Source organism: Dipodomys merriami, unplaced genomic scaffold (assembly GCF_024711535.1).
Source record: "Dipodomys merriami isolate MVZ:Mamm:240054 unplaced genomic scaffold, mDipMer1.0.p SCAF_138, whole genome shotgun sequence".
NCBI lineage: Eukaryota > Metazoa > Chordata > Mammalia > Rodentia > Heteromyidae > Dipodomys > Dipodomys merriami.
This window is the reverse complement of record NW_027202693.1, coordinates 1,235,558-1,262,599: the sequence shown is the minus strand read 5'-3', so window position 1 is coordinate 1,262,599 and position 27,042 is coordinate 1,235,558. Positions and strand designations below refer to the sequence as shown.

General features: G+C 41.4%; 1 protein-coding gene and 1 non-coding gene across 3 annotated transcripts in view; both read right to left on the bottom strand.

Annotated features, from left to right (window-relative positions):
* LOC138825595 (serine/threonine-protein kinase SMG1) overlaps positions 1-27,042 on the bottom strand; it is a 91,291-nt gene that overhangs the window by 15,140 nt on the left and 49,109 nt on the right. For both annotated transcript variants that reach the window (XM_070020268.1, XM_070020269.1), the window contains 28 exons: positions 26,164-26,306; positions 25,799-26,000; positions 23,974-24,083; positions 22,456-22,603; positions 21,731-21,890; positions 21,046-21,166; positions 19,637-19,885; positions 19,025-19,309; positions 17,319-17,463; positions 17,081-17,219; positions 15,733-15,963; positions 15,450-15,627; positions 14,803-14,964; positions 14,109-14,326; positions 13,680-13,834; positions 11,448-11,670; positions 10,126-10,372; positions 9,348-9,577; positions 7,341-7,589; positions 6,694-6,832; positions 6,498-6,607; positions 5,909-6,127; positions 5,050-5,240; positions 3,954-4,126; positions 3,511-3,790; positions 2,266-2,538; positions 1,808-2,042; positions 1,005-1,231 (listed from right to left, as the gene is read on the bottom strand). In XM_070020268.1, the coding sequence (XP_069876369.1) occupies positions 1,005-1,231; positions 1,808-2,042; positions 2,266-2,538; positions 3,511-3,790; positions 3,954-4,126; positions 5,050-5,240; positions 5,909-6,127; positions 6,498-6,607; positions 6,694-6,832; positions 7,341-7,589; positions 9,348-9,577; positions 10,126-10,372; positions 11,448-11,670; positions 13,680-13,834; positions 14,109-14,326; positions 14,803-14,964; positions 15,450-15,627; positions 15,733-15,963; positions 17,081-17,219; positions 17,319-17,463; positions 19,025-19,309; positions 19,637-19,885; positions 21,046-21,166; positions 21,731-21,890; positions 22,456-22,603; positions 23,974-24,083; positions 25,799-26,000; positions 26,164-26,306 (5,442 nt within the window). The remainder of the gene's footprint in view (positions 1-1,004; positions 1,232-1,807; positions 2,043-2,265; positions 2,539-3,510; positions 3,791-3,953; positions 4,127-5,049; positions 5,241-5,908; positions 6,128-6,497; positions 6,608-6,693; positions 6,833-7,340; positions 7,590-9,347; positions 9,578-10,125; positions 10,373-11,447; positions 11,671-13,679; positions 13,835-14,108; positions 14,327-14,802; positions 14,965-15,449; positions 15,628-15,732; positions 15,964-17,080; positions 17,220-17,318; positions 17,464-19,024; positions 19,310-19,636; positions 19,886-21,045; positions 21,167-21,730; positions 21,891-22,455; positions 22,604-23,973; positions 24,084-25,798; positions 26,001-26,163; positions 26,307-27,042) is intronic.
* On the bottom strand, positions 8,463-8,595 carry LOC138825621 (small nucleolar RNA SNORA66). The gene has a single exon (XR_011371438.1). It is a non-coding gene; the product is annotated as a small nucleolar RNA SNORA66 (small nucleolar RNA).

Sequence of the window (27,042 nt, the reverse complement as noted above, 5' to 3'; positions counted from 1 at the left end):
GGCTACCACAGAAATAATGCAGCTTGTCATCCTAAGCATACCTTCAGTGTGAGGGGAGAGTGCCTTGGAAAAGACAGCAGATAAACAGAGGTATGAAAGGTACACAGAGGCTCATCTTTACTAGGCAGACATTCAACCACTTAAGCCACACCTCAAGCCCTAACTTTTTTTGTATTGGTAGAAATTATGACAATTACATGAATAATCTAAATCAGTTATACTCTTACTGTATGACTAAAACAACTAAAATACGTCGTAAATGTATGCTAACTCAAAGATAAAAATAAAATAAATGAAGAAATATATAAAAATAAGGGATTCAACTCTTTTTTCTTTAACTGATACCTGGACATGAATTCAGTGTCTTCATTCTCACTCTACTGACTTTTTCAGCTGGGACTCTACCACTTAAGTCATACCTCCCACCCAGCTTTTATTGGTTATTTTGGAGCTACAGTCTCCAGAACACTGGAAGAGGGTGGATGAAGGGTAAAGTAGCCACAGAGCCTTCCTATTGTATTCCTAAAGACAATTTCCAGTGAAACTACAATCATCGTAGAGTATTTTTTTTAAAGGCACTTGGGCTGGGTGCAGTAGCTAACACCTATAATTCCAGCTACTCTGTAGATACAAAGCCAATCTGGGCAAAAAATTAGCAAGGCCCCATCTCAACCAACAAGCCAGCACAGTGATGTGAGCTAAAGGTCCTAGCTGTGCAGGAAGTAGAAAGACCACAGTCCACAGGCAGCCTAAGGGAAAATGTGACTGAACAATAACCAAAACAAGTGATCGTGATAAAGCACCTGTCTTGCAAGTGTGAGTCCCTGTCCTGCATTTAAACCTCTTTGTTTTCCCCTACCCCCACTAAAGAGAGGAGTATGGGCATTTGTAATTATACTTGCTCTGAAAGGTAAAAGCAATTTACAGTGGAGGTAGAACTTAGAATCCCTTTACCTGGCTGCCCCACCTCTTTCATGGGGCAACAATACATAGAATTCACTTGCCTGGCAACATCAATGTAATGGGCATGTGTTTCTTCTTCGAGTCCCATAGCTGCATTTCTTAGGTAGGCTTGAAGAGATTCAACTATAGTCTGCAGAGGAGCACCATCAGCTGTCTGCTCAATGAGACTATCCAATTCATGGAGCATGTTTTCTAAGGTGGACTCCCCTTTCATTAAACATCTAAGTGCTTCTGGGAAGATGATTTGTCGAAAATTTGAATTCAATTCCTAAAAACAAAAGAGAAGTATGTGTTTGGGGTTTAAGAGGGAAGATTTGATGCCATAAAAGTAAAAAAAAAAAAAAAATGTATGCAATTAGAAACTAGAAGTGGCTACAAAACTCATAAAATTGGCTGGGTGCCAGTGGCTCATGCCTGTAATCCTAGCTACTCAGGAGGCTGAGATCTGAGGATCACAGTTCAAAGCCAGCCTGGGCAGGAAAATCTGTGAGACTCTTATCTCCAATAAACCACTAGAAAACAAAAGCAGAGCTGTGGCTCAAGCGGTAGAACACTCGCCTTGAGCTGAAGAGCACAGGGACAGTGCCCAGGCCCAGAATTCAAACCCCACGACCAACAAAAAAATAAAAAAACTACTTATAAAATTTATTCTGTCTATGAGAAATAAATGTATCCAAGGCCGATGATCAACTTATGATTCAACTAGTTTCCCAGAACTCTAACATACCATACTCAGCTTTGATCTTTATTTAAACGGCTGCTTCAACAACCAAGAGGAAGTCCATGTTTTCTTTTAATGAAAAAGACAATGCTCAACTTTTAAAACTGAGGTTAGCATGTTTACCTGCAATGAGGTATATACACCATTGGCTAAGTGAACAGCCTCGGAGGCTTCCATGGGGTTTGGGATGTCTAAGTCCTGTGGCACCAGGTGGCACTGCTTCAGTAACTGAACCAAGCAAGTGACATTCCCACTCATGCTGCACAGCTCCTCTAAAAACCAGGCTCCATCCCGAGACGTCAGGTCAACCAGCTGTTCCCCAGCACTTGAGGCTGCCCCTTCCATCATTAGGTTGCGCCTAAATGAGATAATAAACACGTGCACAGGGAAATGACTCAGTTAAACATATACACAATAGAGGGGGCTAGAAGGGACTTCAAAACCTGAAAAGAAAGCAATGCTAAAAAGATGAAGGAAAATTACAATACCACTTTATATATGGAATTAAAAAGAAAACATGAAATCTTCATAAGGCATCAATTTTTAGGACAATGAAATGGCCCAATATGATGCCAACTCACCTTGTGAGAGTACAAAGCGCAGAAATAATGACACTTGCTAGACTCAAAGATCCTTCTTCTCCATTCTCATGAAGGAAAACTTTAATGCAACGTTCGATTTCTTTCAACTGGTCCTCACAAACGGGCACAGTGACAGCTTCTTGTTTTAAGCGTTCCACTTGTCGGATAAGCCTGCTGTTTATGTCTGCTGCATATCGCTGCAGGGTCATTTCAGTGGCAGTGATGAACTGACACACAGCTGGGGGTGGCTGGGGAGCATACTGCATTTCATATCTATAAAAACAAGAAAGAATTAACATTCATGCTTGGCAAATTATGTAAGACAACTTTGTATTCTATTTCAACTGAAGAGCAGGAATCAAGCTGGAATCAAGCCAATGGGTCACGCCTGTAATCCCAGCTACTCAAGAGGCTGAGATCTAAGGATCAAGATTTGAAGCCAGCCTGGGCAGGATAATCCATGAAACTCTTAGCTCCAATTAAACACCAAGGTGGAACTGGAGCTGTGGCTCAGGCGGCAAAATGCTAGTCTCAAGCAAAGAAAAGGTCAGGGACAGCACTCAGGCCCTGAGTTCAAGCCCCAGGACCCAGACACACACACACACACACAAGCCCCAGACACACAGACACACACACACAGACACACACACAGACACACACACACAGACACAGACACGAGCTGGGGTAAGAATTTCCATTTCTCAGATAAAAGTCTTGAGTTCAAGCCCCAGGACCCAGAGAGACACACACACACACACACACACACACACACACACACACACACACACACACACACACACACACACACACACACACACACACACACACACACACACACACACACACACACACGAGAGAGCTGGGGTAAGAATTTCCATTTCTCAGATAAAAGTCTACAGAGTTTAAGCAAATTCCTAAAATGACTTGGTGACCAATATAGTCAAGTTTTGAGTCTAGCTCTCCTTAAACTAATCTCACCACTGGGATATAGTTTAATTAGCAGGGGGAAAAAATTGCCTATGAGGGAAAAAATAGGTTCATATCCTTTTAAAGCCAATACAGCCAGGACTGGTGGCAAATATCTACTAGTTGGGAGGCTGATGCAGGAGGACAGACCCTGTCTCAAGCATGGAATGGGGGGATGACTCCATTCAGATTTCACCTTTTCAGAGAAAATAATACTGATGTGATTCAAAAATTGAACATTACTGAGACATGGAGGGGAACTGACTGCTGTCAACTTACTTTCTGTAGAGTTCTTGACAACGCTCTACTGTGGTGTTGCAGATAAGCTCTTCCATCCAGGTCTTCCACTGTTCAATTCGGTGTTTCTGAAATATGGCTTTTGGATACTGCAGAGCAACAGTTGCATAGTGGTGTAGCTGTTCCAGACAGCCTCGAAGCACCGAGCGTCTCTGCTGCAGAAGAGCGCCAACTTCACCCTCCAGCTGCTCACACTGGCTGATCAGGTGGGCCTGGCCAGCATTCTGCAGAAAGGCTGTTGCTGGCACATAGCTTGGGGGACCTTTTGGTAAAAGACAGTCACATTTCAACTAGAGTACAAATTAGAAACACACACACACACACACACCACACACACACGCACACACACACGCACACACACACGCACACACGCACATATGCACAGAACCCATACCCAGGTATATGCAAAAGAAGCCAACTCATACCAAGGTCCATTTGTGTGCTGATCTCCTGAAGTAAACTTGCAAGCTGTGTTGCTTCTAAATTAGTGAACGCAGCCTGATAATGTGTTATCCACTGTTCAAATTCATTCAGCTTGACCTGGATTGCTTCCTGAACTGCTCTTTGCTGGGTCTGTAGTTGAGTATGTTCAGAATACCTAAGAGGGAAACAATCCAACAACTCACAGATTACATGCTTCTCATTCTCCTACCTATTTAACAACCTGGACCTTGCTCAGTCAGATGTACAACATCTGTCTAAGTAGCTGCTTTTCAATCTTGACTCAGGGTCCTGCTCAAATGTTCTTTACTCCTCTCAATTTTCCTAGCCCTGTAATTCCCTAGGCTATGTGACGTTTTACATAAATGTATCATATCTGACAGATTTTGAGCTCCTTGAAGGTAGAGAATTGAAGCTTGACAGATATTGTAATCTGCATGCCTCCTGCTATGCTTGGCACTTGCACATTCAACTCCAGATTACTGAGCACTGAAACACTGAGCATGTGTGGTAGAAGTACAGTCCCTCAGGTCCCTCAATTTAACTGAGTAAGTGTAAAACAATAAAGCAGATAGAAAAAGTACCTCTTTACAAATAAGTAAAGACTAAGAGACAACTAGAGAAAAACAAACCTCAGGTTTTATGAACCCAAGTGTATTCACTAAACCTACTTATCTACCCTAACTGGTTACACATTTAAGTAAACTGCTGGTTAACACTTTAAAACTAAGGTCCTTCAGAGAACTTTTTCTGACTTTATGAACTGCTACAGTCTTTTTTTTTTTTTTTTGCTACAGTCACCTTAATTCAAGGTTACCCCCTCCCCCCTCCCTTTCCCCGCCCCTTCCCCCCCCACCCCCCCGTAGTGGGACCTGAACTCTGGGCCTGGGTGCTGTCCCTCAGCTCTTCAGCTCACTCTACCACTTGAGCCACAGAGCCACTTCTGGCTTTTTGAGCTTATGTGGTGCTGAAGAACCAAACTCAGGGCCTCATGCATGCAAGGTGAGCATTCTACCACTGAGCCACCTTCCCAGTCCCAAAGTGACATTTTACAAATACAAAATCAATCCTGTTTCAAACCTATGTTGTAGCGTGTGTGAAGGATGATCTGCTCCTTCAGCTCCTTCTAGAAACTCTATTTCCTCTAGCAGCTTTCCCTGTAGTTTTTCCACATCCGTCAGCTGCTCTTGTAGGCTGAGATATTCCTCTAAGCTACTGTCCAGCTTGGGAAGCACAACCAGCATCTCATCCCTGTTCTTAAACCAGTTCACCTAAAGAAAGGGTTTATGATTAGGGAGAATCTGGGTCATCAGTGCCTAAATGTTTGTACAAGAATCAAGAAAGGCGGATATGAATGTATTCTTGCCTAAACCTCAACAGAACATGAAAGGAAGATGGCATCACCTCCCTTTCACACACAAAGATAACCAACACATTCATTCAAATTCACACAGCCATTGCTTCCTAAAAATACATTACACAAAACAAACTGGCATCACCAGCTACAGACAGGGAGGTAAGGTTATTCATCTAGGAAGCACTTGAATTGGTTCCATTGTTTCCCAAATTATTAACCTACCTCTTAGGAGAGGTTATGGAACTATGGATGGGAGCACTGCTTAATAAAGAGATGGCATCAAATTCTCACATTTAACTGTCATTCCAATATTATACACTAATCTTGAAAACAAAATACAGAAAGTATTTTTTTCTTTTTCTTTTTTTTTTTTTTGGTTGGTGCCAGTACTGAAGTGTGAACTCAGGATGCTCTCACTTGACTTTTTCACTTAAGGCCTGGCCCTCTACCTCTTGAGCCCTTAGCCTGCTGAGTAGCTAGGATTACAGGAATCCACCAGTGCTTTTGTTGTCTTTTTTAAATGGACATATTTACGCTCTTAATAGAAAGGCGTCAGTATCTTATTACATCACTCGTCTTCACCTTTATTTCAGCTACTCTGGAAGAAAAGAGGCTGCGGGTGATCTCTCGCTCCATCTCTCGCTTGCTCTGCTTGCTCTCAGCCTGCTGGCCACCTCCACCATAGACAGCTCCAGCAAACCCAGCCTCGCCTCCTGCTGTCCAGTCCACCAAGGGATCATACACAAAGGCCTCCAGGAGTGTCAGCAAAGTCTCTCGGCCACGCCGCATAATGTGTAGCACCTATTTTCAGAAGAGTCTCAAGTAAGTTTCCTCAATGAATTTAAAAAATTTTTCTTCTCTTTTGTGCTGGTATTGGGGCTCCAACTCAGGGCATAGGTGTAGTCTCTCAGCTTTTTTGCTCAAAGCAAGCACTCTACCACTAGAGCCACAACACAGTTCCACTTCTGGCTTTTTTGTAGTTCAACTGAAGACAAGAGGGACTTTCCTGCCTAGGCTGGCTTCAAACCATGATCTCAGATGTCGGCCTCCTGAGGAGCTAGGATTACAGGGGTGAACCACCTAGATCCTGACATTTTTAAAATTTTCATTCAACAGGTCTCCTTCATTTAATAGATAAAGTACAATAGGAGAAGAGAAAAAAACTGCATACCTGCTCACAAGAAAGCCTAAAAACACCTTCTACTCCAGTAACACCAAGTGCAGTTTCAATGTTTTGTGTCATTCGGAAAGGGACTTTCTCAGGAACTCTAAGGCTTTTACCTTGAAAAGACAAATTGTTATACTTTGGCTGTTACACTGAAATTATCTGACCCTCCTGTAGAAGTGCAAGTCCACTTTCACCTTACCTTTTTCAAAGCACACATTGTAATCTATGTGGACCACTTCTCCAGTCGTCATATCTATGAGGACATTGTCCAAGTGTCTATCTCCAAGTCCAATAATGTAGCCAACCATAGACATGACAGCAGTAGATCTTGCATAAGACTACAGAGGCAGGGAGTAAGGGAAGCATCATTAATACTATAGTCCTCCCTATGCTCTACCGTGGACAGAAGCCTACCCCTGATCTTAAAACAGACAACACAGAAGTGCTCCTCAAGACTCCTGTAGAGCTCAATGTGTTCATACAGCTCTGTGAGCTCAGCGCCCTGGCTGCAGCTACCCTGCACTGGGGGATCCTCCAGGTGCTGTGTAAGCATCAGGATGCTAGGTTTTCAACTATTTCCCTTCAACCTCCTTTGATAGCCTCCCCCCCCCACCCCCCCCGCCCCCCCACACACATACACCTAAGATTTTATTTTTTGCCACTTCATCCAGCAACCTGCTCCTTCCTGCCTTTAGATACAGACATGGCTACAACTTTTTAACTATAAAGTAAGATTCATATACAGGTTTCAAACTACCAAGTCTTTATTTAGGGACAGAGGGAAGAAGAGGAGACAGACAAACCAGACAAACAAGAAGACACGGTTATAGTCGAAACCCAACATACCTGTGTGACTCTCCACCATTCATCAGGGGTGGTACAAGATGACCAAAGCTCTTTAGCCAGGAGATTTGGGGGTGTGGCCTCCATTAACTCCTCCAACACTGCCTTCATCACATGTAGGGGCCAGTCCCGACGGGATACATCCAAGCTAAGACCAACGGTTTTCAGAGCTGGGCCAATTTTACTATAGTAAAGTTCACTAGGACGGGGTACAATGCCAGGATTCTGAGGTGTCTGATAGGAATCTTGAGCCTTAAAAAACATACACACACACACATTAGAAAAAACAAGACAAAAATTATTCCAAATGTGAAGTAGTATTTTATTCCTTTCTCTTTTTATTTTGAGGCAATGTAATGCTCTACACTACAGCTCAGCCTGGCCTTGAACTTGAGATCCACCTGCATTAGCCTCCTGGTTCTTGGATCATGAGTGTACTACCACACCAGTGAGTAGCTTCTATGCACAACAAGGAGCCTACAGAACAATTAACAATGTGACTCTGGTACCAGAGCGACAGGTCTTGCCTTGCTCAAGCATGTTTCACATGTGTCAGACTTTGAGCTTTAGCACCATAAAAACATTAAAGAAGAAAACAGACACCTTCTAAAGGTGTCTTCCTATACCTTCCTATACCTACCCCTAATTGTAAGCATTTTCTTGTGATGAGGCTAACACTATATAAATTTACTTAATATCCTGAGCACTTACTTCTAGATCCTGCCATATATTAATAACTCAGCTGCTAAAACAAACCTTAACTCCTAGTCTAAATCAAATTACAAAATCCACAATATAGAGTAAGACTAATTCTACCCTTAAAGTTTTATATTTACCAATTTAAAAATATATGGGTCTCAAAGCTTTTTAATTACTTGAACATCTAAAGACCTTCATAATACTAATGAAAGCATAGAGATGTGAAATACTAATTACTGAGCAGTTGATAACCACAACCAGTCCAATGGCATTTGTGCATCTCAAACATTTATTTTTATAAAACATACTTCCAGAAAACAAGTTTGGTTAAAACAATCTGTCACATTTCTCTGGTCTATCCTTTCCTTAAATTTTTTTTTAAATGGCAAAAATATTGTGTTGCATGCATATCCTCTTTTTTTTTTACTCTGTTCTAGGAAGGGAAGAGCCACCTCAGTGGCTTCTAAGGCAAGTAAGCTCCCATCACCTCAATTACTTTAGCAATCTTGGTTCCCTTAGCTTCTGCTACATTATGCAGAGCTAGTGATCGAGTTTGCACTATTTGTGTTTTGTTTTGGGTTTTTTTTTGGGGGGGTCCGGTACTGGAGCCTGAACTCTGGGCCTGGGCACTGTCCCTTAGCTCTTCAGCTCAAGGCTAGCGCTCTACCACTTGAGCCACAGTGCCACTTCCAGCTTTTCTTTTTGCTTATGTGGTGCTGAGGAATTGAACCCAGGGCCTCATGCATGCAAGGCAAGCGCTCTACCACTAAGCCACCTTCCCAGCCCCCTATTTGTGTTTTTAAAAGAAAAAATCCTAAGTCCTGCAAAAAATGGCTTGTATTACCAAGAACCAGCGAGTCACATCTATATAATCTTACCTACTCAAAAAGCTGAGATCTGAGGAACACAGTTCAAAACCAGCCTAATACAGTAAAGTCCATAAGACTCTTTTCTCCAATTAAACACCAAAACCTGAATGTGGAGCTATGTATCAAGTAAGTGGTAGAAGCCAGCCTAGAGTGAGAAAGCTAAAGGACAGTACCTAGGCCCTCCTATGAACACCAAAAAATACCAAAAAGGTTTGTACTAAACTTTTACATTTGAAATAAGAACTGTTAAACATGACAAAAATCCTCCACACACCCCCAAATCACTTTCCAAAGAACCTCACGTGTTTCCTGCTTTAATGCTTAATAAACATGCAAACATGTTCAAGTATAGTCTAGAAATATTCCACAAAACTACTGAATATGTTAATGAACCTGCATAAAAACATTCAAATGAAGCTATCCATATTGCAATGTTGCTAACCTTTTGTGCTTGCAAGGCAGCTTCCCGCTGTTGCCATCGCTTGTAAAGACCAAATAAGGGTGTGGCTCCATCCACCCACTGGATCAGCCCTGACCTTGTGCCCAGTGGTGTTACCGAATAGTGTCGAGCATGGAAACGGGGTGTTTCCTGGCGATTGATCGTAGCGAACATGGTATTCACAATAGATAAGAACTGCATTATCCTCTCATCCAGATGTAAATCCTCCAGTCCTATGAAATTAAAAAAAAGTTGCTGGGGTAGGTAACTAAATGAAGTCAAAGTATATCACTTCCTATGTTTTCAACAACAAACAGAACAATAAGGCACACTTGAGTAAGTTAGAAGATTCTACAGGAATTAGCATTATGCACCATGCCTCAGTTCTGCTTCTAATGGTTCACATGCAAAAGGGGAGGGGAGGGAATCTTGCTACACCCATCCAACCAGTGCTGTTCAAACTACCCCATGTAGTTACAGGACATACAGCAAATCACCAGGATAAACTTCTCAAAACACACACAACAGGGACTGGGAAGGTAGCTCAGTGGCAAAGTGCTTGCCTTGCATGCATGAGGCCCTTGGTTCAATTCCTCAACACCACATAAGCAGTAAAAGCCAGAAGTAGCACTGTGGCTCAAGTGGTAGAGTGCTAGCCTTGAGCTGAAGAGCTGAGGGACAGTGCCCAGGCCCAGAGTTCAGGCCCCACAACCAACAAACATACACACACACACACACACACAAGACTAACACTTTTCTTTAAAATGAAGTTAAGCCCTACCTTTGAAAAGATAAGGATAGTTCTTCCCATCTGATCCTAGAAAGAGAAGTTTCTTGGGTTTGGTTTTAGTTGGTAAAATTGTAATGGTTCCACCCACGCTGTGGATTGTGACTGTGTCTCTGGCTGAGACTTCCCCAGGAAGAGCAATTTCAGTGTTAGTCATGGCAGCCAACCATGGGCTGATTTCTTCAAGGCGTAATATGTAACTTGCACGTTTCTGGGCTCTCTGCTGCAAACTCAGCATTATCTATACTCATAAGATGGGAAAAATAAGTATGTTAGGATTGTAACATATTTCCTTCCACACTGATTTTACAGCCCTACACATAATTGCTGCTGGGAATATGGACCATTTGGGAGGTGACACAACAGGACGTATCCTGCTATGCTCTGTAAGATTCCCATTTGATACGATCCTTCACTTCCTCCTCTGTCCAAATAACCAATATAATCAGGGAGACAGAAGAAAATTACCGCTGTAGTCACAAATTCCATATTTTAGTCCTTACTTACTATGCCCAACAATGCCAAGACAAATCAATGTGGCCCTCCTAATGGAGCAAAAGAGATAGCTAGCAGCCACACTCACTCTTAGGAAGCCAATTTAAAAGACATTCACATTAAATTTTAAGGAAAAAGAAATGAGGCTTTACCTACTCTTATTTCATTGAAGAGAAAAAAGAAAGCACATCAGGAAAGAATTTGTTTGTAAGAATTTGTTTCTGAGACAGTCTTCTAATGTAGCCTTGGGTGGCCTTAACCTCAAGATCCCCCAGCCTCCACCTCACAAGAGCTGAGATTACTGGTATGTGCCACCATACATGGCTTTAGGTAAGAATGCTTCCAATAGAAAAGTAAACACAGCTCTGATTACTTAAAGTATGCTACGAACTACAATCCCTTCTAATAATCACAGGGAACAATAGATCAGATGTCCAACAATGTCCCTACTCAACAAACTGCATCTGAATTAATGAACAGTGGGGCTTTTGGCTGTGTGAAAAATTTTCAATGCAATCTTCAGCAATTTGTTCATAAAAACAAGTAACTGGCAATCCCACAAGTATCAAATGACAGAAGAATAAACAGTGGAACTTTCACATAATCACTGTTTAGTTACATACAACACATGGATGAGGAGTTGGGGATATAGTTCACTGGTAGAGGACCTTACCAACATGCCCAAGTCCCTTAGGTTCAATCCAACGCACACACACACACACACACACACAGCTTTAGGTTCAATCCAACACACACACACACACACACACACACACACACACACACGCACACACGTAGCTTTTTTTCAGACTATTTTATACCTCTTTAAATGGAATCCAGCTGCTTCCAGGCTTTGCAGGGTTTGATGGGGTCTTCAGCTTTTCCAGGGCATTTTCAATGGCTTCACCATAGTTATCCTGAAACCACTTTTCATGGGGTGTTTCTGCAGGGGCTGCTGTGATACTCCTCACATGTTCCAAGGCAAACACAATGGGCTTCATAAGAGCTGTGTGCTTTTCCCGCATGATGGCAATTTTCTCTTCTCTATGCAGCAAGACATTTATTCAGAAAGTTACCATAATTCAAGTTTTACAACAACTGGAATACGTTGCAAGTATGTGTGGAAACTTAACACTGAAATCCCTTCCTAGATAACTAATGTAAGCTAATTAAAAGAAAGCTTTCAACAAATGTGACATACTTCAAATTTATATAGTATGAGTAAACAGTACCAAAAATAAATATAAACAGAGTAAAATATTGGCAAAGTAACCTACTAACACAGTAGTGTGAAAAATAACTCTGCCTATAAGAAAGCAGCTTCTGGGCTGGGAAGGTGGCTCAGTGGTAGAGCGCTTGCCTTGCATGCTCAAGGCCCTGGGTTCGATTCCTCAGCACCACATAAGCAAAAAGAAAAAAGCCGGAAGTGGCGCTGTGGCTCAAGTGGTAGAGCACTAGCCTTGAGCTGAAGAGCTGAGGGACAGTGCCCAGGCCCAGAGTTCAGGCCCCACGACCGGACCCAAAAAAAAAAAAAAAAAAAGAAAGCAGCTTCTTTTTTCTCTTTTTTTTTTTGGTCAGCCATGGGGCTTGAACTCTGGGCCTGAGCACTCTGGGCTAGCGAGCGCTCTGCCCCTTGAGCTACAGCACCACTTCCGGTTTTCTGGTGGTTTATTGGAAATAAAGAGTTCACAGACTTTCCTGCCCAGGCTAGCTTTGAAACCGGACTCAGATCTCAGCCTCCTGAATAGCTAGGATTACAGGCGTGAGCTACCAGCGCCCAGCTAGCAGCTTCTCTTTTCAATACTGTTAGGCAAACACAGGCTATCTGCATGGCAAAAATCTGAAATTGGATCCTACCCTTAAATCATAACCAAACATAACTCAGAATGGAAAAATGACCTAGACTTGAGACTTTTAGAACTGTTGGAAGTGAACATAAAGGGGAAGGCTCTGTGACACCAGTTTCCTTGGATATAGCACCAAGAGGAATAACAGATTAAGCTGAACTTTAAAACATTTGTATACCAAGAGAACAAAAAGACAACCCAGAGGGGTAGAAAAGTATTTTCAAATCTCCTATCTGATAAGGAGCTAATATCCAGATCCTAAAAAGGATTTCTGTAACTCAACAACAAAATCACAATCTAATTAACAGCAACAGTCTTCTCCAGACAAGATTCACCACCAATAATGAGCAAGCACATGAAAAGATGCTCTGTATCTAAGTCATTAAGAAATGCAAATCAAACCCACAATGAGGTACCCCATCATACCTATTAGGAGAGTATCAACAAAAATGCCCAGAAAATGAAGAAGGAGAAAGAGGTAAACAAGGGCCATATTAGTCTTAAATGGAAAAAACAGTGTTGAATAATTACTGTGTGCTTATTTGGGCTAAAGAATAAATTGTACAAATCCTAATGGTGGCATAGTATTGTGAATGTAGGTACAGTTAAAAGTGGCTATGACGGCTGGATGCCAGTGGCTCAGGCCTATAATCCTAGCTACTCAAAAGACTGAGCAGCTAAGGATCAAGGATCAAAGCCATCCCACCCAGGCAGAAAAGTCCATGAGACTCTTATCTCCAATAAACTACTCAGAAAAAGCCAGAACTGGCACTGAGTCTCAAATGGTAGAGCTAGCCTTGAGCAAAAAGAGGCTCAGGGACAGAGTCCAGACCCTGAGGAGCTCAAGCCCCAGGGCCAACAAAAGCAAAACTAGCTAGGATGATAAATAGATTGCAAGTTGTTTTTTTTTTTTTTTTTTTTTTTTTTGGGGGGGGGGGGGGGGGAGTCCGGTCATGGGGCCTGAACTCTGGGCCTGGGCCCTGTCCCTCAGCTCTTCAGCTCAAGGCTAGCACTCTACCACTTGAGCCACTGCGCCACTTCCAGCTTTTCTTGCTTATGCGGTGCTGAGGAATCGAACCCAGGGCCTCATGCATGCAAGGCAAGCGCTCTACCACTGAGCCACCTTCCCAACCCCAGATTGCAAAATTAAAAAAAAAAAAAAGCCAAGAGGCTTCATCTTCTGGGCAAAAGTGGAGGAAAACATACTTGCGTAAGGTGTTGTTGTTCTGGACTCGCTTCACCTCATCTTCCAGCTGCTGAATCCGTCTCAGGACATACATGTGCTGTTGTAACAAAACTCCCAGCCAAAGCTCGTCCCAGAGCACAGTGACCCTGCGCAGCTCTGCCACCAGCATCTGGACCTGCGTACATAGCACCCCCACTCAGCTTGGCTCAGCTCAGCTCACATGCAGTTCTCCAAACACTGGCACTACAAGTTAAATGCTCACTATACAATTACAGACCCTCCTCCAACTAGATCCACAAAGATAAATAAAACTAAACTTGATAATCCTTAAAGCTTTGTTTCTCAAATATTATTTTCAAGTCAGTCTATACAAGCATTATTTTTAGGGCTTTTAGGGGTAGAGTATATAATCAAACTTTTTAAAACATGCAAGTTTGTTTTCTTTGTACCTGTAACACCATAGTAGGGTTTGCAGAGGACAGCTTATCCACAATTTTGCTGTAGCAATCCTGCATCATAGCTTGGTCTTCATTTAATCCACTCTTCGGTTCATCCTTGTTGCTATCCTGAGAAGCAGGAGGACTTCCTCCCTCACATTCTGAAACCAGCAATTCTTCTCCTTGAATATTTCCAAGTAAGGTTGGAATTGCAGATGAAAACTTGTTTCCTATAGTGGAATGGGCAAAGGAGATAATCTGGGTGTCTCTACTATGAGCACATGCTGTTACAGAAAACATGCATCATCTATTGGCCTTCACACAAGTCATTTAACTTAGTTTCCTTCTGTGCATTAAGACAACTAAGAATGAATATGGATATTCTGCCATTTTACAGATTTATAAACATTAAACATTACAAGCTTGAAAAAGACCTGCAGGATGATGGTAAGTTTCTAACAAATCAGGTGTTCTCCTAATCTAGAGTTTGACCTAATCCTTAACTGTTCCATGGGCCTGAACTGATGTGAGAAATTCCATTTCTCCCTAGGTTTATGGGTCACAGTTAAGACTGAAAATAACATGTAAAACACAGATCCTAGGAGCAGTTTAGCCCTTCAAGTCAATAATTCTTACTTCCAACTCTAGAACACAAATCTTAAAAACTATAATGTATACATAAAGCAGAATATTCAGCATTGCCTACCAGATGCCTGGGATTCGCTGCTGAGTGAGATGGTCCCTACTATTGCAGGGTACAATATAAGATGGGGAGAATCTTGAGCTACACGGCATAGGAGGTTGCAAATACTCTGACGCACATATACTTCAGGGTGATTTAAGCGTGAGAAAAGCTGTGGAATAATTCCTTCAGGATAAGAAAAAAAGGAAAAAAGTCATTAAATCCTGTCAATATACTGGATGCCAAAGGTTAAAACCTGATGTCTGTTGGTATCAGAACAAATTTTAAAGTACTCAAAGTTGCCCCATGATAGCAAAGAACTATACAGAATAGCTCTTGATTTCTAAGTTTGGTAGGATATAAACCTTTAATCAAAAAGTGTCCTAGAGAAATGGATTTTCAACAAATGCTTACAAAGAAGGCAGATACAAATACTTTTACAAAGGCTAAGCAAAGAATCTTTTCTGATTTACTTTCATTGCCATCTTCTCACTCTGTGGAAAGGTTAGAGAGATGGAAGGTCTTTGTGATAACAGGCAGTCCAGGACGCCCTATGAACATGGCTATTCTGCAACACATCTAATAACGTATAAAGTAACTACTCTCTTTTCTTGGCTCATATGTCCACCTCGGAAACAATATTCTCTGATGCATTTTTATTTAGGATTCACCTCTCCATGGGGCAGTAGGTGTTGTTTCCAAACCGTGCTCTAGGTACTGTCGGAGCTCACCAGCATGCTTCACAAGCAACCTGAGCAGTCGCAAGGTGGCCATTACAATCACATCGTCGGTGCTCTGCTCTGCCCGGTGACTCAAATGTAGCCTGGGGTCATCCTCATCCAAAGGAATCTGACAGTGAAAGATTAAGGGAAGAAAGGTCTTTTTCTCACCCTTGTTTGTGTAATAAAAAGAATATCTAGTACAAATGATTTCTTAGAGCATAATGCCACTTACCTGACCAGCATTGAGCTTAAGGAAGGTAAAATATGCACTACAAGACAATTTGTACAGGCTGAAGATTCTATCCACAACTTTCCTCCACACTTTTATAACGCCTTCAGTTGCACTTTCATCGAGCTCAGAAAGCCATGGGCAGCTTGAAAGTAACTGCCGCCAGATTACATCGACCATGTCATCTTCCTCATTATCTTCATTCTCTGTTATCTGAAGTGTTATATCCTCATCCTAGAGAAAAATTAGACATAAAATGGTGATTTTTTTTAAAAAGTAAGGTAGTCATAAAAAGACATATTCCACAGTATTACTGCTGCATTCACTCAGTCCACGTCAATAGGCTTCTTTGTATTTACTAATGAATGCAATGAAGGATTTAAGCAAAGACTGAGTTGTTTGAACTTTAAATACTTCTAAATTACAAGATTCTGACCGAAGAGTAAATATACTGTATTCGTAAAGTTTAAAGCTAACTGGATAGTGAATATGAACAAGCCTTCCTTTCTCATACCACATACATACCTAGCACCTGCTTTGGCAGAGACATAGATGCCACTGTTTAGGGAAGAACTCACTCATCAGAATTTAGCCTGACAAATGAAATCCAGGATTCTGAAGACTACAACTGAATATGCAATAGAATTCAAGAACTGATGTCATGGGTCAGAGAGGGAGGGAATACTACTCATCACTTAATCATTGGTCTTCACGCTGGCTATTTTGAGAATCACCAACACACATGCATAAGCACCATGCAGAATCTCTAGGGGGAAATTCTAGGGGTTTAACAGCTCCCAATCTAGGGTAAAGAACCAGATCCCACCTCCACCCCCCATTTCCAGTGCTGGGGTTTGAACCTAGAGCTTTCACACATGCTAAGTATACCCCTCTACCACTGAGCTGCACCAACCCCAGAATCTAATTTCTGATCATAGAGTAATTAAGAGATATAATTTATATAAAATGAACTTCACCTAGTTTTCAAAGGCCCCTAAGGAAATAACTTGATTTCTCAAGAAACTATGTTCTTAGGAAAAAATTAAACTATTTTTTTTCCCCAGTTGTGGGGTCTGAACTCTGCGCCTGGGCACTATCACTCAGCTCTTCAACTCAAGGCTAGTGCTCTACCACTTGAGCCACAGTGCCACTTCCGACCTCAAGCATGCAAGGTAAGCACTCTACCACTAAGCCACCTCCCCAGCCCAAAACCATTTTTTTTTAATCTTAAAACTCCAAAGTTTATATTTGCAATGGTAACTGCCTCATTCAATAAAGTAGTACAGACAACCAATGAGTGGAATGGCAACCTTGCCACCACCGAACACCAACACAGATGTGTCTTCCTTGCCTGAATTCCTGCTGGTCGACACACAGCCTGTCCAAGAATACCATATATTCTCTCTCTCTCTTCTTCAGTTACAGAATCTGGAAGCAGATTTTGAACTTCTGATTTTTCTCTAGGCAACAGACGAACACCTTCTCCCTGACTGTAAAAATAAACAAATAATCAAATATTTCTACTTCAGTATCATCAAATTATTAGACATTCTAATAATGCATTGAATTCCACATTGAACTCTACGTACCTGGCATTGTCAACCACCTTCCTGCCCCACCGATAAGCCCAACTAGCCAATGCTGCCCAGGATTTGGCAACTTCAGGTGCCTGTACTGATGACAGATGATATAACTGTCCCAAAATGAAGTCAGGTTCTCCAACTCCAATATGCACTGTCATGATGGGGGGTGAGAGGAGGAGGAATGAAAGAATTCACAGCATTACATATAGAAATTTCTGACATTCCCATCAAAATTTTAGGTCTTTGTTATCTGCGAGCAATCAGTAATTTCCATAATTTGATTAACTTTCAAATTTAGATAGTGCTTTTCTAAAATTTTAGTATGGGCTGGGAAGGTGGCTCAGTGGTACAGTGCTTGCCTTGCATGCCTGAGGCCCTGGGTTCAATTCCTTAGCACCACATAAGCAAAAAGAAAAAAGCCGGAAGTGGCACTGTGGCTCAAGTGGTAGAGCGCTAGCCTTGAGCTGAAGAGCTGAGGGACAGCGCCCAGGCCCAGAGTTCAGGCCCCACGACCGGACCCAAAAAAAAATAAAATAAAATAAATAAAATAAAATTTTAGTATGTTAAAATCAGTAACTTGACATTTTCCAAGTAATGCTTGGTTCAGCAGTTGTAGAACACATCTCTTATAACAATAAACTTTAGCAACAGTTCAGTTTTTAAAAATGTCGGAGTATGTCTCACATTCTACATTTGAATGGACATTTCTTCGTGACAAGGTTATTTTAAACATTTTTGGCAAAAATAATGAACAAGTGCTGAATATACTATATTATTCAGTAAGTCTAATTAAGCAGAAATCTTTATTTTCTAGAGAAAGTGCATTTGCCAAGATTTACAATGAATGTAAAACGTGTTCTTTTATGAGTGCCAAGACCTGACAGCACATGTTAGAATTATAAGACCAACCTAAGTCAGTCAAATCTTATGTTTTAGTACAACAAAATAATTGGTACATGCTTCTCATGTTTCAGGAAAGAATTATCCCCACAGTATACAAACAAGAAATCCAAAATTTCTTGGACTGTGGATCCAGGTCAGAACCCACTTACATACTACGAGGTGATCCTGCATCAATTCCTACCAGGAGGAGGAGGAGAAGGGGAGAAGGAGGCCAAGGGGAAAAAAGAGGAAGAAGAGGAGGAAGAGGAGGAGAAAGAAGGAAGAGAAAGAGGAGCAGGAGGAAAAGGAAAAGAAGGAGGAGAAAAAAGAGGAGGAGGAAGAATTTTGACTGAATTAACTACCTGTCAGTTTTTGTTCAGTTGTACCAGTGTTAGAAGTCAGGTGCTAATCATTCATACTGTACTCCTAACTGCTCAGGAGGCTGAGACTGGAGAGCTAAAGGATCATGATTCAAAGCTAGCCTGGACAACAAAGTCCTTAAAATTCCATCTCCAAATAACTAGCCTAAAGCTGGGCTGGAAGCATGGTTCAAATAGGAGAGTACCAGATAAGAGGTGGGGGTAGGGGGAAGGTGTGCGTATGTATAGACACACACAAGCACACACATCATCCTGAGGATTAAGAAACCTGTACTTCAACATTCAAGGCCACACAGGCTATGCTATATCTTCATTGAGGTATCAGAGGCAGGACCTTACTTCCAACAGAAACCTCATTTCAATCACATTGTTTTCCATGGCCAGCATTACATTATAAATTTCAGCCTTACAAATTAGTATTTTTCAAGAAAGGAAAAGAACAAATGCTACCTGTCGATTCACTCTCGATCCGAGGGTACTCTTCCTCAATCGTGTTGACAGTGGGCAGCTCTATTAAAGTGAGTATGTTTTTCGATAGAGTAGAAAGACCTGAGGTGTTCTGCTGCTGTTGTGCTCTGTAGACCTGCTTCAGCTGTCCAGATATCTCTTTCCATTCAGCCTGAATCCATTTAGCTAGCGTCAGAATTGATTTAGCAACTGCATATTCAGCTTTGGCAGACTTGCAGAAAGACAGAGCACAAGAACTCAACATCTCCATCGCATGAGTTGATTGGCCTGAACCCAGCAAACAAAAAAGACAATTTACCCTTAAAAGCAAATATAATTATTTCACAGCAATACAATGTTTTGCTCTTAAAAAAAAAAAAGCTAATTCAGTAATAATCAGTAATTTCTGGAAATAGTTCTTACTTATACACTGTGATAATTAGCATATATTAATTAAAATTAGCATATATTAGATATTTACTTTCTTTTAAAAGCACTGAATTACATGTCAGTTACAAAACAACTCGGGAATTAAACCTTCTGCAGCAACTGAAAATTCTCACTTTTTTTATTATAAGTCATACAGATTTTTACTATACTGTATATTTTACTAACCTGCTGTATACAACAGTTTGGTTTTTTCAATATCAAGTTCAGGCCCCCATTTTTCATCTACTTGGCCTTGAGTTGAGAGTTTTTTAAAATGCTGGACTAAGTCCTGGGCAGTGGTCGTCTTTCCCAGTTGAACTTTACTGCACTGTGCCAGCAATCTTGTCGCAAGCGACACATTCCCCCGTTTTCTAGCAAACTTGGCTGCTGTCAGGCCTAACTCCATGAGATGGCTTCTAATTGGGACTGTTTGCTCTGGAAAAAGAAAACGTTTCATCAGTCCCCAATTCCACTTCATTAACTCACTGAAAATACAGGAGCAAGTATTGGAAAAATAAGATCTACAACATTCACTATACAAATGTTATGGAAAATACAGATAAGACTATGAGATACAACTACACCCACTCTCAATGATTGAAACTTAATAAAAGACTAAGATTACTAAGACCAACAATAGCAAAGGTTTAGAAAAACTGAAACCTTCATAAGACACAAAATAATACAAACGTAACACCACCTTTTTTTTTGGGGGGGGGGGTCATGGGGCTTGAACTCTGGGCCTGGGTGCTGTCCCTGAGTTCTACAGTTCAAGGCGAGCACTCTACCACTTGAGCCACAGTGCCACTTCGAGTTTTCTGAGTGGTTTATTGGAGATAAGAGTCTCCCAAGTTTCTTGGGCTGGCTGGCTTTGAACTGCGATTCTCAGATCTCAGCCTAATGAGTAGCTAGGATTACAGGCATTTTTTTAGGTTTTCGTTTTGCAGTAGTGAAGTTTGAACTCAGACCCTGTTGGCTAGGCAAGTACTCTACCAGCTAGTTTTGCTTCATCTACTTTTCAGATACTGTTCTGTGATTTGTCAGAGGCTAGCCTCCAACAACCCTATACTTGGGATTACAAGCTTAAACCTCCAATCAACCTGTTTGTTGAGATGGAGTCATAGTAACTTTTTGCCTGGCGGGGGGCCTTGAACTTTGGTCTTTCAGATCTGAACCTCCCAAGTACCTGGGATACAGACATAGGCTTCTACAAACAACCACTTTAGAGGAAAGTGGCAAACTATTAACCAAGTTAAGCCATGTGACCTAACAATCTGTCTTCTAGGATTTATTTAAAAAAAAAAAAAAAAAAAAAAAACCACAACCTAAAGACTTGCAGATCAACATTTATTGCAGCTTCACTTAACTGCCCAATGAGAAAAACACAATAAAAAACATTCATCAGAGAAGGAAGAGTTGAATGGTAGTATACAACAAAAAGACCAACCTTACTGATAGCTTTAACGTAAGTGAACCTGAAAAGTAAGCTAAGCAAGAGAAGGTGGACAGAGACCAGATAGCTGTATGATCCCACCACACTTTACACTTGTAATTTATGTATCAATACAGCTACTTTGAAGAACAAAACATTTTACCTTTGATTTTCTCCAACAACTGATTCTGGTACATGGTGTACCTCAATGCCTGCATCCAGGGCCTCACATCATGCTGCTTGCAGGAGCGCAAAGCCTCACTGTACAGTGGAATCAGACAGTCCTGATAGAGGAAACAGACCCTGTGTAACATGCTCCCTCAGGTCTGCAGCCACACTGCTAGTATAAGCAGGCCCAAGTATAGAAGGGCAGCTTCAAATTGATTCATTTTCCTATCCCCCTCCACCTTGTCATTATTACAAGAGACAAATACACTTCAAAAGACAGCCTGCTTTGCAACATAACTTTGGAATATTAAATCTAACTTACCAATATACTTACCAAGAAAGTAAATACATTTTTATTTTAATAATGCATTTTACAAAAAAAACTGCATTTACTAAATAAATTTAAATATTATGCCTAAATATCTTTACATATGCTAATCCTTTACATCAAGAAAGAAAACCAACTTTAATGTGACAACTAGTCATCCTTGAAATGTTCTTAGATTCTTCCATCTGCCCCACACATCTCAAATGAAAATCTGCCTACAGATAGGTTATTCAGTAACTTGTTCAACTATAAATGCTATTTTAAAAACTGAAAGAATAAGGTCTTTGGTTCTATACTTAGGCCAATTACTTACCGTCCCTAAGATATGCTTACAAAACACATTTGTACTTACCTCTGTTGAAAGTCGATTAGCAACTGTGTTCTCCAAAGCAGAAGAGCAATATAGCTGTAAGGTACTCAGGACCGGCAAGGACTGGGAAACTGTTAATGTAGACAATCTCAGTGGTCCAATAGCTATGCGAGAGGTTTGCTTCAAGTACTTTACCACATTTCTGAAAGGAATATTTACCCCAATTAATTAATGAGATTGCGCAACTACAAAGTACTAAATGTACAAGGGAAAGTGACAAGCCTGCTCCACATTAAAAGGATCTAAGTCAGACATTTGCTCTGAAGGATTTTTTTATATTGTTTAGTTTTTATCTCAGTCTGTTTTGACAAGTGGCAATCATAATGACTTCTACAACTATCAAACCTATCAGTAGTAGTGATTCAGCAACTGCCTCTTCCCAAGTGCTCCTACTTCTGCATGTGTGTATAAATTTACCATACATAATGCAGATTTTACTTCCTGAACATTGAACTTACTAACAAGATGCCAGTAGCTCCTAGCTACTTAGAAGGCTGAGATCTGAGGACTGAGGTTCAAAGCCAGCTGGGGCAGAAAAGTCTGTAAGACTCAAATCTCCAATAACTTCTTTTTGAAAAAGAAGTGGAGCTATGGTTCAAATAGTTGAGCATAGACTTCAATGAAAAAGCCAAGAAGAGTGCAAGAGGCCCTAAGTTCAAACCCCAGTACCAGTACCAAAAAATAAAAATAAGTAAGACTGAACTTACTCAGTTATAGACTGCCACTTCTGATCCTGTTCTATGTGGTTTAAAGCAGTTGCCAAACAAACAGAACTTCTCAACAACTGAACTTCAATGGACTTCTGAAGTTCCCTTGGATCCGGACTTAACATATTAGGAAGTAGTTTTTTCATATCTAAAAAAGTTAAATTTCATTACATAATTTCCTTTTGATGTTCAAGAAAGAATTTATCTTGGCAATACTTAAACAATGATCAATAAATATCTTTCATTTGTAAATTCAGGTCACTAAACGCTGTAATTAAACATATTTAGTAGATAGCTAAACACCATTATCTCATATAAAATTTCTCTTTGAGGGCTGGGAATGTGGCTTAATGTGCTTGCCTAGCATTCATGAAGCCCTGGGTTCTATTCCTCTACTGTAGAGTGCTAGCCTTGAGGCAAAATTAGCTCCGGGACAGTACTCAGGACAGTGCTCCTGAGTTCAAACCTCAGGACTGGCCAAAAAAAAAAAAAAAAGAAAGAAGAAAGAGGACGGAGGAGGAGAGAGGAGTAGAATGAGAAGGAGGAGGAGGAGGAGGAAGAGGAAAGAGGAAGAGAAAGAAGGAAGAGGAAGAGGAAGAGGAGGAGGAAGAGGAGGAGGAGGAGGAGGAAGAAGAGGAGGAGGAAGAGCAGGAGATGGTGAAGGAGGAGGAACAGGAGGAAGAGGTAGAGAAGAAACCAGGAATAGAGATGTGGCTCCAAGTGGTAGAGTGCTAGGTTTCTGCAAGTCAGGGTCAGCTCCCAGGCCCCAAGTTCAAGCCCCACAACTGGAAAAAAAAAAATTCCTCTTGTGTTCCTAAAAATCATTTGATTTTAAAGGCTCAAAAATCAATAAGCTACCTACAATTTAAAAAGACAAATCTTGATCAATGTTGGCAAATCTTACTAGATCTTCAAAATCAAGGCAAACAGAATACTTCTATTCCTACATACTATAACATTTTTACAAAATGTGATCAAGATCATAATTAGTGAGCCACATCAAGATAAAAATCAAGGAAAATATTTAACTGAAATGCTGCTTTATACTTTTCCAAATAAAACATCTTTTAAAAGAATCTCAAAGTAGCCTTTTCCTAGTTTACTTAATTTTAAGAAAATTATTTTTCATTTCCCAAATCATGTTAATAGACAAACTATATTTATGGCTTCCAATGGGATTCTGCATACTTCCCCCAAAGAAATGTACACCAACTTCCAATTTTTCTAGTAAAATATACTAGAAACTCGTCCACTGAACAAGCTGACTTTGGCCAGCCGTAGTGGTGCAAACCTGTAATGTCAGCACTAGTTAAGGAGTCAGGAGTTCAGTGAGTATGAGGTCAGTTTGGGCAACACAGACCATGTCTTAAAAACAAAACAACAAAAAACAAACCACACACACACATACACATACACACACAAACCACACACACACATACTCTCTCTCTCTCTCTCTCTCTCTCTCTCTCTCTCTCTCTCTCTCTCTCTCTCTCTCTTTAAAATTATTTTCTCAAATACCTATTTTTTCTTTTGATCCTCCAGCAAGAAGATTAATGTTTTCTCCTGGTAACAATTCTAGTTGCTCAGTGCATTCAACAAATTCTCCAGACTCAAAACTACTTAGTGACCTGTAATTAAAATATTGGTCAGTTTGTGTTCTATCCTCTCCAGCCTAACGAACCATTCAATGAAAGAACTCCACAGTTTGAGAAATGGCTTTCAGGTCTGCCATCACTTTTTTTTTTTTTTGGGGGGGGTCCAGTCGTGGGGCTTAAACTCTGGGTCTGGGCGCTGTCCCTCAGCTCTTCAGCTCAAGGCTAGTGCTCTACCACTTAAGCCACAGCGCCACTTCCGGCTTTTTTTTTCTTTTTGCTTATGTGGTGCTGAGGAATCGAACCCAGGGCCTCTGGCATGCAAGGCAAGCGCTCTACCACTGAGCCACCTTCCCAGCCCCTCTGCCATCACTTTTATTTTGAAGGTGTGACTACCAATTAGCACTAAAACTACAGCAGGAGACAGGAATATCACAGCTATTAGGCATTTATCTGTGCCTACTCACCTCTCCTCCCACCCCCAATCTCCCTCAACACACTGCCCCATACCCCTCACCCTCCCATGCTGCAGCCTGTTGGCCAGGTGGCCTTCAGCACATGGTTATAGTAGGAAGGTGGGAGACCTCCAAAGCAACATCAACACCTTTCCCCCCTTCTTCATCACCCCACCTGAGTCTAAACCCCTCTTTCATTGCTCCCATGCCTCCTCATTGAGACCATTTCCTCCTCTTGAGAAGTAGTCTTTCTACTGTCCTGATTTACCTGAAGAGGAATGAACCTCTGAAACTTCAAGAGCCACACAGCCCCAGTGGGAGGATCCTAGCCAAGGCTGGTCTCACATCCTTTTCTCTCTCCTCCCTCCCTCCCTCCCTCCCTTCCTCCCTCCCTCCCTCCCTCCCTCTCTCTCTCTCTCTCTCTCTCTCTCTCTCTCTCTCGCCCTTTCTCCTACAGCTGTCCCAAAGCAAAAACTTCATTTCTCCATCTCACCTATCCCTTCCTTTAACACTTAGCCTGAAACTGACACATTCAGATGAGGGCAATTTCCAGGGGCTTCTTGCTGGGTGGGCTGTGATGAATTAGCCATCTTTGTAAGGGTCTTGGTTCCTTTCAAGTAGCAGGTTCCCTGTGTCTCCATTGTGCAATGAAACACTTTGAGTTGACGACTGCCTGTATATGGGGCCAAGGTTCAATTTCCTCCCCTACCTCCAGTCTACCACATATACCCACACACTGCCTGTGCCCAATCTACTTTTCAGGTTACAGTAAAGGCTAAGCCTACTTAAATCCTTCTATCAATCAATGTTCTTTCAACCTCTGGGAATGTGTTGTATTGGTGCATCCCACTGCCAACAGTGTGGTGCATGGAAAATGAAACAGCACAATGAAAGGCTAGCATACTAAGGCTAAGGACCTTTCCCTTCCTGATCATGACTGGATACAGTGAGTACTCAATTCTGACTCATTTATACAATTAACAAATGTGCTATACATTTAATTTATGGATGGCTGTAAGCACTGACCCTGTTCGGTTTTATTTTATAGTCATACCTAATTTAGAAACAAAAACTGTCCCATGGAATACTTTGTACAGCAGAGATAACATTTTCTTCCATCTTTTTGCCCCCATTGAATGAGTCTATCTTCTCATCTCTAGTGTCTCCTCTCTGTATAGTCATTTTTATAATACTGTTATTAAAACACAATCTTTCTATATAAGCAGATAAAACATTTCCTCCATTGAGGATGACATTACAGTTAGGGGAAATATGTTTTGCTGGAGTACTACTTACTTGATGTAGTTGAAGTCGGCCTTCAGGTTGAGTGAAGTGCTGCTAGTGCTCTTCTTCAGGTCGTGCACGGCACTCTGCCACTCCTGCACAGCAGCCCAATCAGCAATGGACACGTAGCACTCACATGCCTTGTTTCCTAAGTAATTAATGACCTCAGGGGAAGACTCTGTTGGTTTGGACAGCACAGTTTTTCTGGATTCACCTGAATGAAAATATTTTGTAAAATGAGAACACAATGACCCCAAGTGGATCCACTATTGTAAATATTTCAGAGCTAAGAAACCTGAAACCATACAAGAAGGTCACTGTCACAAAACAGTTTAATATAACCCTTGCACTGTTTCCTGTAAACAACAACTACTCACCGTTCAGAGAATGCTTGGGGCTGGCACTGTTGCGCCCTGCATTGGCCAGAGTGAGAACAGATTTGTCAAAGCTGGAGATGCAGCAATCAACCCCCGTCATGGCACATAAGTGCTCCTGGTACTCCACAGAAGCCTTTTCAAACCTTAAGTCCAAATGGAAGACATTTTTTATTTTAAATATGAATTATCTCCTTTCCAACAACTTAGTGGTAAACAAATGGATTACTCACAGGGCATAAGCAAGAGTAAACTTTGTGTGGGGTGAGAGCATGGGAACTGACGAATTAGATCTTTGCCTTAAAAATGAAAATTAATCCAAGAGTGTAAGTATAACTGGACATGGGTGGTACATACCTATAATCCCAGACCACCTGCTCAAAATACAGCAAGACCCTAGCCCAGCCAAAAGTTAGTGAGACTCTATCTCAAAAACAAACTGAACTAGAAAATAAACCTGTCATACCAGATACTCAGGAGGCAGAGGTAGGAGTACTGCAGAAAAGAGATCAGCAGGGCTATGAGATCCTATCTGAAAAACTAAAGAGAACAAAAACAAAAACAGCTAGGTGCTGGTGGCTCACATCTGTAATCCTAGCTACTCAGGAGGTTGAGAATCATGGTTCAAAGCCAGCCTGGGCAGGAAATCTATGAGACTCTTATCTCCCATAAACCATCAGAAAACCAGAAGTGGTGCTGTGGCTCAAGTTGTAGAGCACTTGCCTCGCCTTGAGCTGAAGAGCTGAGGGACAGTGCCCAGGCCCAGAGTTCAAGCCCCAGGACCCACAAAAAAAAAGGGGGGAAAGGGGGGGGGCGCAGAGGGAGGATGGGAAAGAATGGGAAGGGGAAACAAAGGAGGAGGCTACAATGCTTGATAAGAAA